At 41.6% G+C, this 15908-nt stretch overlaps 2 protein-coding genes across 2 annotated transcripts in view; both read right to left on the bottom strand.

Annotated features, from left to right (window-relative positions):
- The window catches only part of LOC141338154 (interferon-induced very large GTPase 1-like), a 9413-nt gene extending 7795 nt beyond the window's left edge, over positions 1–1618 (bottom strand). Inside the window, exon 1 of the mRNA XM_073843713.1 lies at positions 1611–1618. Coding sequence (XP_073699814.1) covers positions 1611–1618 — 8 coding nt within the window. The remainder of the gene's footprint in view (positions 1–1610) is intronic.
- A 748-nt stretch (positions 1619–2366) lies between these two features.
- On the bottom strand, positions 2367–15862 carry LOC141338632 (interferon-induced very large GTPase 1-like). The gene is made up of 3 exons (XM_073844232.1): positions 15324–15862; positions 8523–8587; positions 2367–7671 (listed from the first exon to the last, which is right to left on the bottom strand). The coding sequence occupies exons 1-3, from the start codon at positions 15805–15807 to the stop codon at positions 2929–2931; spliced, it is 5292 nt and encodes a 1763-aa protein (XP_073700333.1). The 5' UTR covers positions 15808–15862; the 3' UTR covers positions 2367–2928.
- Between the last annotated feature and the right edge of the window lie 46 nt (positions 15863–15908).

Genomic DNA, 15908 nt, shown 5'->3' with positions numbered 1-15908 from the left:
TATAACAATTCTATGTATCTATGTATCTTATTATTTATCTATCAAACCTTTATTAACTGACAGCAGCCTTTACATTTGGGTGGAGAGCGGAGTATCTGAGCCATGTGCAGAACACAAAACTGACAATAGCGGCTCCAGTTGAGACTAGATATAAAACTTTCAGATCACACACAGTTAATTTATCTGTCACTGAAACCACACATGAAAACACAAAATACACAGTAGACATGCATTTGTGCAACAGAGCGGCTCTCTCACACTGTATGACGGGACGGACAACTCTAGTGCTGTTCCGTTCACACAGTGTTTGTGTTCTGAAAATGCGGTTGTGAGTCCTGAAAAATTACAGGTGTGAGTTCAGTTAGAATGAGGTTGCCACACCCTTAATAACCATACTGTGTGTGAACATAACCGTATTAAGGACTCAAATACAGGACTGACAACCGTATTCTGTCGCTGTGTGAATGTGGCCTTAATGTTTATGAGTCCACCATCAGGAGAACACTGAACAACCATGGTGTGCATGGCAGAGTTCCAAGGAGAAAGCCACTGCTTTCCAAAAAAAAAGAACATTTCTGCCCTTTTCCCGTTTGTTAAAGACAAACCAGAGGCCTACTCTAGAAATATTCTGTGGGTGAAAATAACTTTTTGGTTTAAATGAGAAGCACTATGTTGGAGATATAAGTTATATTTTGGCCACTAGAGGTCCCCAGAGAACTCTCATGTCTAAATGTTGCCTTCAGTAATCAGTGCTAATATTTTCATGTGTATTTAACCTGTTTGGTTTCTCTGTATCTTTGCTTTGTTCCTAGGCCAGTTGCTGTCGTAAATTTGCGCTAGTTCTAAGAAGTTTCCTTATAAGCCTTTTGGACTATTTTCTCCTCTTGGATTTTTCTTTGTATCCTTTTTGGATGGGAAATTATTCTACTTTTAAGAAAAGGATTTTGCAAATTCTTTTGATTTAATCTGAGACAGCATCTGACTATTGGGTGCAACACCCTCCTGTGGCTTAGTGGTGAAAAGTAAGACTTTCACACCAAAGGACTAAGTTCGAATTCCCAGCTCTGACAAAATAACCAAGGCTCATTATGAATCCACAGACACCTAATTCTCAAGAACTCCTTGCCACAGTTGCTCAGCAGGAGACTTTGATAGCTAAACGCAGGCACTGTCTGATCTCATGACTTCTGTTTGTCAGACCAGCTGCCCTCTACTTTAGCTACTGCTTCTACTGCTGCCTCTGTACCTCTTTTGGATTCTCAAATGGTCTCGTCTACCTCCAATACAACGTTTCTTGGGTGATCCCAGTGCATGTGATGGGTTTCTGACTCAATGCTCCCTCACATCTTCCCCTTCCCCTTAGACCGGGCTAAGATTGTGTATGTTATCCCCTTCATTTCAGGCAAACTTCTGTTCACATTATTCTGCATTTGAAGAGGAGTTCAAATGAGTCTTTGACCACCCCCTCAGTGCGAAAGCCTCTAAAAGACTTCATCTTAAACTTGAGTACTGTGGTGGCTCCTTGATCTGCCGTCACCACGGAGAACACAGGCAGCTTTTGTTGTGGACCTGCCAGAGTTGGCCTTCAGTGAACTCAAAAGCTGTTTTACCTCTGCATCTATTGTTATTCTTCCTAACCCAGATAAATCCTTTATCATAGAGGCCAATACCTCAGATGTAGGGATTAGAGCTGTGCTGTTCCAAATAGGGTTGGACAACAAGCTGCTTCCATGTGCATTCCTGTCTCATCGCCTTACACAGACTGAGAGAAACTATCATATAGGGAATTGAAAATTACTGGCAGTTAAGATAACGCTTCAAGAGTGGAGGCAAGTTGGTCCTTATTCTATTTCATCTATTTCATCCAGTTCATCTTATCCTACCATTACCATTTAAAAAAAATTCTGTGTACACACAAAACTATTGAAACTGACTCAAAATGATGTGGTACACATGGCAGATCAGTATGTGGCGCTGTAATTCTGCCAGAGAGATACACTAAAAATGGAGAAGACTTGGAGCATGCGCATAAACCTTTCACACTGTATACAAACCCAATACAACAACAAGACGACAAACACAGAACAATACATTTATTACACTATTTATTGATCTGTGTTTATGTTAGTTAACCCCTTAGCACTCCTATCAACCGCAATGCAAAACATTCTGCGGGTGGAACATTGGAACGCTAAGGGGTTAATAAAAATACTGTCATTCATTGTTTGTTTATGTTGTTGTTGCTGTGAGGTAGCAGTGTCTGAGTAGCAGTACTGGACGGGCCCTGTATATATTACAGAAAATCAAACATTTATTATGATTTAGAAAAATTATACATTGTGAAATTCAAAGTTCAGTAATTCTATTAAATAAAATTATTTTTATTTATGATTCAAAATGACAAAGGATACTTACAGACAAGTGTGATAATGAAAACATTCTTTCACATGCACTCAAATGTATGGCTAAAAGAGATCAAATTGCTAAGACAATTCTCAAAGAGAAGATGCATTGAAGACATTGAGCACTTCACACTGAGGACATTAAATGTTTAAATTTAAGTTCAGTTACATATTTATTTAAAAATGTTCTTAGCGTCTTAAATATTTACCAATTTCCAGAAGAACATTTGCATACTCTAACTTACTAGAACATAATACTAGATAAGTCCATCCACATATATTTATTAACATTCAATAATTGTTTTAATCTCTAAAGAGACACTGTTATGAGAATTTCAGGACACGTCACAACAATGTAAAATTGTTTGAAGAGCTGTAAGGGGTTGACAGCAAGAATTTTTATCATATCAAGTTTAATAAAAAATATATGAAAAATATCCTGAAGATTCACACAATTCCAAAAAAAACAAAAAAAACTTGGTGTATATAAATCAGAGACCTCTACGTGAATAATTTTGATCTGTCATTAGATGTATTCATCCAAACTGTTGATAGCTTGCTCTTTTGAGTATTGGCTCCATCCATTGGAAATCTCCTGCCACCTGTCGAATTTTTTCCCAAAGTATTCTTCCAGATCTTCCTGAAATCGGCACACAAACCATTTCCAGTAAGGCAGCTCAGAGAAGTCAGGAGTGATGCTCCACTCTGCATAAACATTTCCTGCTTTTCTATATTCTCTGCACAAAAACCACTGACCTGTATAGAACATTTTAGCAGTTCTCACTAAATTTGTGCAAAAATCTGCACCGAGACACTCTGTTTCATCATAACAGCTACCAGTGAGTCCATCTACTCTATGGAAAGGAACACTGTGATCTCCAGGATGGTTTTCTATAGTGTTGGTGCAGGTAGCTGCACAGAACGGACACTGAACCCAGCAGCACTGACAGAGATGATCAATCAGAATCTCATCTGGTCTGTCCATCTGTTCCAGATTTTCTGGAAATGTATCCGTGCTGAATTTACGCTGTACTTCAGATGATACTGAACCAAGTTCTTCACTTATCACATCTTCTAGGAGCTTGAAATTATCAACACCATCATGACTCAATCCACTGAGGTCCTTTGCAGAGAATATCAGCACATCAGAGAGCTGCAGTGTGAAATGATTTAACCACTTCTGAACATCACCACTAGTTGCATTGACCAGTGTAGTCGCACTATGAGCTGCTTCCATGATCTTCTGCTGCAGAAGTTCAATGTTCTCCTTCATCTTGGGGCGAACACTCTCTTGAAAGTTTTCAGTGATGTACTGACTGACTTCATCTCTGAGAAAACTCTTTAAGTGGTCTCTGGGATTGTAAATGTAGTTAATATATTTGTCAAAGTCCTCTTGTTCTGCCAGAGTCTTGAGGATGTGTTTCTCTAGTTTACATCTGTTTCCATTTAGCGATTCACAGTTAATTTGAATTTCATTAGTCAAATCTCTGGCAGTATCTTTGTAGACACTCTTCTGAATGGGCTCTTTCAGTTTCTGACAAATAATCTCAGCAAAAATGGCAGCTGATGTTGCACCTTGACAGTATTTCTGGAAAATACTATAGTAATCTTTGCTCTTTTTTTCAAAGTGGAAAACAGGATCATTGGCTTGCCTGTAACGTCTGTGTTGGTCAATGATTACTTTATTTTCTCTTTTACAGATAGAAATGACCAAATCCATTAAGAATTCATTTGTGAACACATAGTTCTTGGCACCTTGCTCATAATCTACTACTCTGGCTTTGATATAATCTGAAAGCTCTTGAATGTAGGTTTTGTTGTAGCCCATCTTTGCAATGTTGTATGACTTGATCCTTTTGTCTGCTTGTTCAGCAATGTCATTGACTAGGGTTCTAATTTGGTTATCAATCTCCACGTATGCAAACTTCAGTTTAGCTGATTTAAAGGTATCTTTAACATGTTTTGTAATTCCACTGGATTTTTTTAACTGTACATAATCTGAATAATGGCGCATGGAGAAAATATCCTTGCTCTTTTTCCATGCATTTACAGGGACACTTTCATAGTTACTGATGAGTTGTTTCATGTCTTTTATTACATCAATGTCTTTGATTGGGGGAGTTTCTGTGGTAATCTTATTAACACACTCTTTCCAAAAGGTATCAAACTCTTTTTTCAGGATTGTTTCATCATTTGCTTTATCTTTGAGTTTTATTGCAAGTTCTTTGCTCTTTTCCAAGAGAGTATTTTCATGGCGTGTCCTCTGAGCATCAATCTTTTTCTTCATATCTTGCTGCTGAAGAATCTCACTCAATTTCCTTGCTGTTTCTCTCACTATGTTTTCCTTTAGCTCTTTGATTTTGATTTGAAACGATGTTTTCCACTGTATGAGTATATCTTTATCTTTGTCCTTCTCAAAGAATTCTGACATTGATTTTTCTACTTCTCTACTTTTCACTTTTAGATTTCCTTGAAGATCACTTTCTGAAATCTCATTAATCGTTTCATTTTCTATGTTGTTGTGTAGTTTGTTCTCTATATCCAGCATAGTTCTGCGGAGACTCCAGGACCACTTGCTGTATTCGGTCTCCAGTTTTCGGTATGTTGCGATTTCCAGAGCATTTCTGAAGCTGAACACAAATCGCTCATTCAGTAAAGCCTCCCAGAGATCATTAATACGACTTTTTAGGTGTGTCAGCGTTAAGCCCTCTGATTTTGAGGCATGGCTGAAAAACGTTGTCTTTAGCTCTTGGATGTTTTCACAGTATGATGGATTTGGTGGTGCCATTGGTGGACTTCCCTCCCAAAGCTGTGCAAAATATTTTACATCCTTCTGTATATCGAAAGTAATGACATCATTGAAACATTCTGCATCACAGACTTCATCTTTAGCAGCAAGTTTTGTCATTTCATCCAGTGTCTCCTGCAGTCGTCTCCTTCCATCCATGTTTTTTTCTCCAGCTGTGACTTCTGAAACGTTCTGATGAACAAACATGCAGCTGGGAGACATATTTACCTTCTTCATCCTCATGAAAGCCTGAACAACGATCTGAAGAATTTCCTGCAGCTCTGATGGGCTTTCTCCAAAGATGTTAATCAATGTCAGACTACCAAGACCAACAACAAATGTAGCCATTTCATTGTCCTGATGTCTCGTTAACCTTCCAGCCAGTTCTAGAGCACGAAGTCCCTCAGTATCAACGACAAGAATATAGTCAAACTTCAGCTGTTTTTTCATCTCCTCTGACATTCTGACCAGCTGCATAAAAGCTCCTCTTGTGCATCTGCCAGCACTGACAGCAAACTGCAGTCCAAACATTGCGTTCAGCATAGTGGATTTCCCAGAGCTCTGAATCCCTAAAACTGACAACACAAAGACTCTTTGGTCTCCCAGTTTCTGAATGAGTTGATCTAGAACAGCAGTAACCCAGACCACAGGAACATGAGCAGCATCTCCATCCATCAGCTCCAGTGGAAATCCAGAGATCATCATCTCTGCTGCAAGACTCGGGAGAGAGGAAAAATCACATGGCAGACCTTCCTTGTTTTTATTGACTGATTTACACGATTCATAGATTTGACCGATCTCCCTCAGGATGTGCTCCAAGCCAAAGGTTGCAGCTTGAAGTTCCTTTGAAATCCTATCAAGTTCTGCATGTTCACTGGTCATCTGTTGTTCAGCTCTGACTTTTGACCATTTTTCATCATACTTGTAATGTAGTTTAGAAAGGTCAGCTGAGGTATATTCATCCAGGAGAATTGCAAGCCATTTTAGAAAAAATGGTTTCTTATTTTGAGACTGTGATTTCATTTCTGTAATAAAGAACTTAATAAACTCACTAATGTCCAACATATGCTGGTCTTTACGGATTTTCTTCATCTCGTCTTTCTGTTTAATTTCCATGTCTATTTCATTTCCCTGAGATCGATGTAACTCTTTGTTTTTTGCACACCACTGATGCCACAGTTTCCCCTGACAGGGCAGACATAATTCTTTGATTTCTGTCAGCTTTTTATCCTTCAGTAAACCCATCATCTGCTGGGCTGCTTCTTTTCCTTTTCTGCAGTAATCATCATGTTCCTCATCTACTCTGATACCTGACTGTTTGGATACATCTTCAAGTCTAAAAATAGAAGATGAAGATGATTCTGACGATGAGGAGAGAGATTTGTTTATAGCCTTTACAAGTTCTTCAGATGCAGCTGACTGATTTCTCTTATTTAGTCCAATTTTGTATTTTCCTTTTCTCATTTCACTTACTCTAGATTCTTCCTCAGTAAGAAGACAAATTAGCGGTTTTCTGTCCTTGTACAGATTTTGGATGTGTGCTGCACTCTTGTCATTTTTGTCAAGTCGTGGTAGAATAACAACATTGACTGAGGCCATTTCAGTGAGGATCTGCAGCTGTGTCTTATGGTCTCCTGCGTCACCATGAAGGTTACAGAATGCAATACATTGAGTGAATTTATCCGTGTCTTTTCCAGAGGGGCAGTACCAGGCGATCTCCACCACTCCATCCATCAGTAGTCTGGTTTTGCTGCTGCCTGGGCAGTTCCTGTGGAAGAATGTGTTGTGTTTCTCATTGATCAGACTGTTTATCAGCTGAGACTTGCTAGAAGACACAGAGTCAAACCTGAAGACAGACACCATTGGTGTTTTTGCCTTCCAAACTGGCTGAATTTTACTGATGATTTCATTGTTGGTATTTTTTATCTTCCAGCTTTTGTTGATTTGTCTGAATGTCCAGAGAGGAAACTCAATCTCTTGTGTGAATGGATCAGGAACAAGCAGAGGCAGAGCGTACTGACACTGAGACAGTTTAGTTACTATCAGCTGCTTCAGAAAACTATCAGCACAATGAAACACAGCCATCTGAACATCCATCGGGTGAACATCGTCACTCCTGTTTGTTTCTTTAAGAGTCAAAGATGCATCTTGGAAAATATCAAGATCACTCTCATCTTCAAAGAAGTCATTGTTTGTTTGTTGTTCTTCATGCTGTGTTTCTATAGTTTTAATGTATCTTGCTCTGTAGTTCATCATCAGTACTTTTTGTAGGAAAGTCTGAATGAGGTCCTTCTCAGCACAAGGCTCATGGAACTGGAATGAATGTTTACTTAATTGAAGAACATCTATAGCTCTTAGTTTACTGTGGTCCCTTTTATCAAGATGAAGTCTGTGAAACAGATTATCTGTTTCTTGCCTCCCTCCATTTCCGTTGTTTTCATCCAAACTTGACCCACCTATTGAAAACTTCTCTACTATCGCCTGTAAAGTATACAGCATAATTAAAATCAGTTAGCTTAATACATAACTGTTTTTTTTGTGGTTTTACACAGTCTCAGTAATTGCTGACAAGAAACTTTAATGTCAACTATGCTTGTTAATGGGCCTCATTAATGAAACCTGCATAAATGTATGAGTAAATTCTATGAGTAATTTGAATTCTACTAAATGGAGCAAACAGTAATAGTTTAATCATTTTTTTTTTCCTCCATTGATTGGATGGCTGGGTTAAGAAGTGACAGCAACGAGCACTGTGTACTCAATGTTGAACAACTCTCAGCCTCAAAAAAAGTTATATTATTATTATAGGGCATCAAAATTCAGTGTCATCAGTTTGCCTAAAAGAACAGGCCATTTTACACACCATTTACACGTGGTAGGAACCAGTTATACATTTATTTCGTATCAACTAACATTTTGAGAATACATTTTTATCATTTCAAAAGTTCAAGTCAGAACGGCTTTATAAAACAATTTACACAAAAATTTGTTCTGCTTGTGTTTCGTGAATGAGGCCCATTTTGTGCACATGATTAGTTGTCTTTGGAAAGCATTGAACATGACAAATAAAACCATATATTCAATATTAATATGTAAGCATTTAAAAAGGCAATATATCTAAAAGAGTTGCTGAGGTAATGTGACAAAACATACCTGGGAAACTCTTTGAAGTACATTAAATAACTACAAAACCATAAAATGTCAAATGAAACTATATGATAAGGAACCACTCAGTTCAAAAAAAAATATTTCTATAAGCTGAATGTCTACATGCATGGAATTCTTTCTGACTTCCCTCTCATGTTCTATTTTTAAACTACATTCAAACTTACCTGTGTTTCTCTTCTCTCTGTTGTCAAGGTATAGTCAGTATTCTTTCCAATAATTATGGGTTGATCTTGTGACAGAGCAAAAAAATTAAAGAAATGTTAAAATTACACTGAAATTTGTTGATGACTACAATCTCATATTAGTGTACATTTTTTTTAACTAAAACAAAAAATGTAGGTTTATTTTTTTTTTCTGGTCTGGTGTGAATGTTCCCTTCCGAGGGAACTTGAACTGCATCCTCTAGAGGTCGCTAGGGGAACTGCCACCAGCGTGACTCCTGTCTGAAGAATACATACAAAAGCTACAATGAAATGGCCAGCAACACCTTATGACGTCACTTATGTCGGCGCCACTGTCGCAGCCGGTGCGTCACTACCGTGGCAACCACAGTATAAGAGGGTGCCGGTAGAACACAACATTCTCTTCTTCGTCTTCACTGACTTTTTTGTCTGAGTGCATGTTCTCTCTCCAAAGACTTAGAATTATGGCTCGCGTGTGACGTGTGTAGTAAAGAGCAAGCGCTTTCATCTCCCGAGGTAGTTTGTTGCGCGTGGGAATTGAATACGATCGTTGCTTTCATTCCTTGTTACTTGTAAAATCAGGTTCGCTTTGATACCCGCAGCTTTCATATGGCTCACAAGCTGTGTGTGTATGGTGAGAAGTAAGCAAAATCAGCTCTTGAGGAAGTGGAATGCAATCGTTGCATTCATTGCTTATTTGTTACGAGAGGCATGCTCTCATACCCGCTTACACTAACTTGCTATGTGGGTGTGGTGAATAGCAGTGCGTCCAGCTCTCGAGGGAACTGATGTGCTTGTCACGATGCATTCACAAAGGATGGAGGTGAGTTTTCTCTGTTTTCCCAATTTTGCATAAGTATGTCTGCCTCTCGCGGCATTACCAATGCATTTGTGGCAGCGCTGTGGCACCTGGCCTCATACCATCTAAGTGAGTACGATCAAAGTACTCTGTGTAGCTATTGGGTGTTATTTGGGACCTGTCTGTGTGCTTTATATCTTTCAAGGTAAGTACTCAGCGGTCTACTGACTATGGTTGTGGTGGTGCTCATCTTTCTTTGGATCTGCCTCCGCCTGCCTAGGTACCTATGGAACCTCCTGGCCTCCAGGTCCACATTACAGCTTAGTAAACTTAGAACTTACATCCTTCTTCCAGGTAAGCTTCCAGAAGTCTTTTCTTCACAGGAATTCCACAGGAATTCCTAAACCCTCTGACACTTACAGACCTCCTGACTGAGAATCCCACCCTAAGGGGCTCCCTTTCATAGCCTCCATCCCTCTCTCAGTGGACTAGTAACCCCTCTGTGGAGTTGGCTTTATTGTTCAAGTTTTTGCTAAATTCTCTTGAGTGTTGACTCTGAGGAGTAACCTCTCTCAGGCTTCCTGCTCTTGCAGATTCTGTGGAAATCTGACTAGGACGGAGCACCATGATCCTGTCGAGACAGAAGCATTAATCCACTTAGGGTTGGTTTTGGCTAAACCCTTTGGAAGCACCCCCTATTCAGTCTGAGGGCAGGGGAGAATGCTTTCTGTGCAGCCATAAGGGTTAATGGATAAGGTTGGCATGCTCCCCTTTCTGCGGGAGGGTTCTTATAGAGCTCCACCATCTGGCAGGTCAGGTTTTCCTCCCTGTCTCTCAGGGTTAGGAGCCTGTCCTTTACTACATCCAAGGTTGATTCTCACTCCTCAGGTCTTGTGTATGGGGCATGGCATACTTTCCTCTCTGCGGAAGGGTCCCCTATAGAGTGCCACCCCCCTTTGTGGGACGGGTGTTCCTCCCTGTTCTCAGGGTTAGGAGCCTGTCCTGAATTTGCAGGAGCAATTCCCTCTTCTTCAAAGCCTTGTGTGTTGGGCCTGGCAGGTGTTCCTCCCTGTCTCGCAGGGTTTGGAGCCTACCCTTTGTGGATATCCAGAGACTGAGACCCCCTGTACATGCCTCATGAGGAGGCTGGTAGGGTTGGGCGATGTCGACCAATTTGGCATCGTACGATGTCTAATGTGAAACATCGCGATGGACGATGGCATCATCGGCAGGGGGCGGGGGGAGGGATGGTTGTTGTTAAATATTTTATTCATAACGAATTAATTAATTGTAGCCTACCTTTTCCACCAGTGCTTAATTTGAGCTGGATCCTGTCAGATCCTGTTCCAGATTTTCGATTTTTGCGTTCCGGTATTTGTTTTTAAAGATCCGCCATTAACAAGTGCATTAGATCGTGACAGTGAGTGCGTGCATACGAGACAAAGCAAGCGCGGGTTTATGTAGATGTATTTGTAGGATGTGTGTTGGTCCTTAAAATATTTTCGACCAGTCAGCTTTTTTAAGTTCAAAATCGCTCTCATTGATTGCTTACGTTTAACCCACTCTCTCCAAACGCATTTAATGAGCAGCGGAATGTTTCGAGAGAAAGTGTAATATCAGAAATAATACCAAATCAAGCGAAATATTATTATGTATTAACATTATAAACACTATATAGCTAGCTATAAGTTAGTTACCCTGACTCCAAAACGAATGATTTAAATGTAACGGTATTCAGAACAGAACAAGAATGAAACAAAATATAAAGTTAAGAAACCAAAACGAAGCGAAAATGAAGCTAGCGCAAGTTCTGCCAGGAAGACTCAATCGTTCGCGTCACTAATTACCTCCTCATCTTCCAATCATATCATTTACTGTAGCTTTAAAGGGTAGCGCTTACCATGTCTGAGTTCGCAGATGCTGTCGCTCCAGCACACAGCCGTGAAACTGGAATCCAGCCGCAGTTTGCAAGGAGCGAAGCCGTTAACTCTCTCAAACTGACAGGATTTTATCACGGATACCATGGTTACTTCATTAAAAACGGCTGTCGGCATAGTTTAACGTGAACCGTGCGGTTCTCCCCCTCTGCGGATGTGTTTGCAGTGCAGGAGTCGTAACAATGTACCGTTTGTTCTCGCTGGCGGCGGTGGAGCGCAGCAGACAGAAGCAGCGGCTGGAGCTCAGTCTGGCGGGAATCTGTGAGCTCGAGCTGCTCAAGCGGCGGCATGAGGCTCTGATCGCCAGCGCGCTCGCGCTACACGCGCCCAACCCGAGCCGGAGAGAGCCGAGCGGCCGAGCGTCGACACGAACCCGCGGTGCTCACCGATGCTGTCGCTCCAGTACCTCCATCCTCGAAGCCCAGCAAGCTCTCCAGTCTTGATCTAGGTAAATTCCTATTTTTCTACTGGTGGTGGTGTTTTGCCAAAGCAGATTGGCACTTTCACGAATTGTATGGCTAGCTACTAAAGCAAGATGGCCTGCGGGTTATACGTCCATCAAACAGCTGTACACGCTATAGGTTCAAGTGGCTGCAGCTTAGTGTCATACCAAAGCTATCAAGACGGCCCGTGGCCCATGTGTTCTACCAAAAGATGGCCTGTGGCCCATGTGTTCTATCAAAGATGGCTGTGGCCCATGCGTTCTATCAAAAGATGGCCTGTGGCCCATGTGTTCTATCAAAAGATGGCCTGTGGCCCATGTGTTCTATCAAAGATGGCCGTGGCCCATGTGTTCAAAGACGGCTCGTGCTTATATATCCATCTAATACGGCTCTGTTTCACGTCGCAATCAAGGCTACCAGCAGCATATGTTCATTTTCACGATAGCTGATTTAAAAAAAATAAAAATAAAAATTTCAGAACCATGACGGCCAGTGGTTCATTCAATATAACCATGAATGGTACTCGTCTAAATCTAATTTTGTTTTTCTCTTTCTTTCTCCATCTAAGCCAGGAACCCCAGGATTCATGACCGATGAGTTCATTTTTAAAACCGTCCTTTGGGGGTGGGCCCCGTTCCGGTGGATCCTTAAGTCCACCTATCTTTGGGGGTGAGCGGCGCCCCCGCCTTCGTCTTCAGGCAGGACTCGCTGTTTCCGTACCCTCTGAATGCGAGTTACGAACGGGGCCTACGCCAAAGAACCTGATTGCTTGCTGAGCTTCTACATAAACGTAATCGTTACAGTATAAATTCTCCCAAGTCTTTCTGGTAGAAATGAAGCTAGTGCAAGTTCTGCCAGGAAGACTCAATCGTTCGCGTCACTAATTACCTCCTCATCTTCCAATCATATAATTTACTGTAGCTTTAAAGGGTAGCGCTTACCATGTCTGAGTTTGCAGATGCTGTCGCTCCAGCACCTCCATCCTCCCCGCCTCCACCAAGATGGAATCTTTCCTCCAACTCCTCTACTCCACCAAGCTGGGTCATCCCTCTATTTACCACATCACCATCAATCAGGCTATCCCCTCCATCCTGAAGACTTCAGATTGTTCTTTCCTCAATCCCCCCACCATCACCAGTTGGCCCCTTTCCTGACTCCGCGGGGGGTGAGCGGCGCCCCCGCCTTCGTCTTCAGACAGGACTCGCTGTTTCCGTACCCTCTGAATGCGAGTTACGAACGGGGCCTACGCCAAAGAACCTTATTGCTTGCTGAGCTTCTACATAAACGTAATCGTCACAGTATAAATTCTCCCGAGTCTTTCTGGTAGAACTAAAAATACCAGGCGTTGGGCTCATGTACCTCTGTAATTCGGCACAAATCCAAGTGTTTCCATATTTCCAATGTATTTGAATGATAAACTGTTATTTATAATGTATACTTGGCTTTGTATTGTATGTTCGTATTTCGATGAAAAAAAAACATATTCTCTTGTTTTTTGTTCCAAGCTCTGTTCGTTATGGTAAAACCATAAAAAGGCATATTTGGTGTAGTTTATTTAATCTAATTTAATTAATATTATTAAAAAAAAATGTCTGCTGTTTTTGTATGCCTCATTTATTAATGTAAACGAACTAGTTTGTGTAATTCGTTTAGATTTCACTGTAATTTGTATTGTGATCGCTAACAACTTCCTTATTATCATTCCTCATAATAAAAATAATAAAAAAGTAAAGATGCGGAAATTGAACATGCATTTCATTTGGCTATATAGTGTGATTAAGTGTGTGTTTTTCGTGAGCGGGTTGCTGCTGCGGCGGCGGCCGGGGCGGGGCGGAGGATTGCGATGCTGGCTCAGCATTGTGATGTCTATCGGCCATCGGCGATGGACGATGGCATCATCTATCGACCCAACCCTAGAGGCTGGCATGCTCTCCTTTTCATAAAGGGTTCTCTTAGAGTGCCACTCCTTGGCAGTCGAGGTGTCCTCCCTGTCATTCAGTGTTAGGAGCTTATCCTTCATTTCTAGGTCTCACATTTCCCTTCTCAGGCCTCTTGAATTGAGAATGGCATGTTCTTAGTTAGAGCGCCATTTCTGGCAGGTCAGGCATGGTTCCCTTTCTACGGAAGGGTCCTCTTATGGTGCGTTCACACCGGACGCGACTTGCGCGGAAAAAACGTGCTATTCGCGCGTAGTTGAACGCTTGAACATTTGAGTTTACTCGCGTCATTCGCGCGTGACATTTTCTTCACAACAGACGCGAATTCGCGTCAAGGGAGGGGCTTCTGCCACTCGTCAGCGGGAAAGTAGTTGTAAAATAGGTGAATGGGCTCAATTTGCCAGCTTTAGCTTGCTTGTAGTCTCAATATGTATGTATATGTAGGTGAAATTGAGTAAAGAGCATTTTTTAAAACTAACCAGATTGTCCAATCTCTTCACTCACTTTATTCCTAGCAAGATCCCTTTTATTCCTGTTTCTACAAAAGTCCAAAGATGTATCGTACAGCTCCGAGGAACCACAGACAGCAACGGTGATTTTGTCCGCCATTGTTGTTTCGGATTTCTGCCTCCGTCACTACTAGAGCAAGCTCCTGATTGGTTAACGCGGCGCGGATTTTTGCCAAAGTTCAGATTTTTGAACTCGCGCTTTTCGCGCGAATGGCGCAGCAATTGCTTGAAACTCTCAATGCGTGCCGCGCCATTCGCGCTATTCGCGCGTTTCGCGCCGCCTCATTCGTGCATTTCGCGCCGCAGGATGGCTATTCGCGTCTTTGCATTGACTTAACATGTAAATCACTCGCGCTTGCCGCTTCATTCGCGTCCGGTGTGAACGCACCTTTAGAGCGCCACAGCGTCTCTGATATCTCCTGACCATCCGTTATCTAGGGCGTGTCATTTCCTACAGGACAGGTCTGGTGCCCTCGGTCTGTGAGTCAGTTCCTGAGGGAACAAGACCCAGTGTTAGCAGCAGCTCCTTGTTCTGGTAAGTGTAAGTTATCCTAGATACGTAGCCGTTTCCCCCGAAGGAATCTCTTGATTCCAAGCCTTAAGCTCTACCGTTGGATGCAGTTTGAGTTCCCTTGGAAGGGAACGTCTCAGGTTACGTATGTAACCATAGTTCCCTTAGAAGCGGAACAAAACACTGCATCTCTTTGCCATGCTTCAGGTGTAAGCTTCAGATGAAGAAGCGAATGTTGTGTTCTACCGGTGCCCTTTTATACTGTGGTCGCCCCCGATAGTGACGCACTCGATGGTTGACTCGAGCTGCGTCATAAACGTCATGAACTGTCGCCAGCCATTTCATTGTAGTTTTTGTATGTATTCTTCATGAGTCACGCTGACGGCAGTTCCCCTAGCGACCTCTAGAGGACGCAGTGTCTTCATCCCCTTCACAGGGAACCATGGTTACATACATAACCTGAGATGTTCTTGGTTTTTTTTTCTTCTTCTTTTTGAATCTCATTAAAAACTGAAGTTAGATTATCTCAATTGGATATTTGTTACAATACAACTGGTGAATCATAACGGGAAGTGTTAAAGTCAGGAGAAAATATACATGTCAGAGAACCATCATAACATCAATGAAACCAAAATCTTTGTTCTTACCTCTTTGACATGTCCTGTTTTGCAGGGTTCCTCTCTCTCTTAGTGCTGTGTTGTACATCTGACTAGTGTAGCGCTGCTGTTTATTCTCTATAAAGAGCTGCTCAATTCTGTTCATCAGGTCTTTCATCTCAGGCTGGCTGCTCATGTTCTTGCTGCAGGTGTGATATCTTCCTCCACATTTCTCAATCAGCCGCTCCAGAGCAGAGTTTTTCTTCAGATCATCTATTATAGAGTCAGACTCTTCCTGGCTCTCATAGGTGAAGATAATCATCACAAATTGAAGAACTCTGTCACCAAATACTCTCTGAAGCCACTCAATGCCCATTTTATCAGCATCTGTTAAATGGCCCAGTCGCACAACAAAAACAAAGGCAATTATTTCATTTTCATTCACTAGTTGAGCAGTCAGAGAATCCAGATCAAGTGTAGTTTCATGTATGCCAATTAGGTTGATCACTGAGATGTGATGTCCTGATTTCTTCATCTGCAAAGGAACAGTCCTGGATAATGCTACATTTTTAATATTTGTTTGTTTTTCTCCAAGCAGAATATTGTCAGGTTGAAACTGGACTGCAGCAGAGTCTC

The sequence above is a fragment of the Garra rufa genome, chromosome 7 (assembly GCF_049309525.1).
Source record: "Garra rufa chromosome 7, GarRuf1.0, whole genome shotgun sequence".
NCBI classification, from domain to species: Eukaryota; Metazoa; Chordata; class Actinopteri; order Cypriniformes; family Cyprinidae; genus Garra; species Garra rufa.
This window is presented reverse-complemented; position numbering and strand designations above follow the sequence as displayed.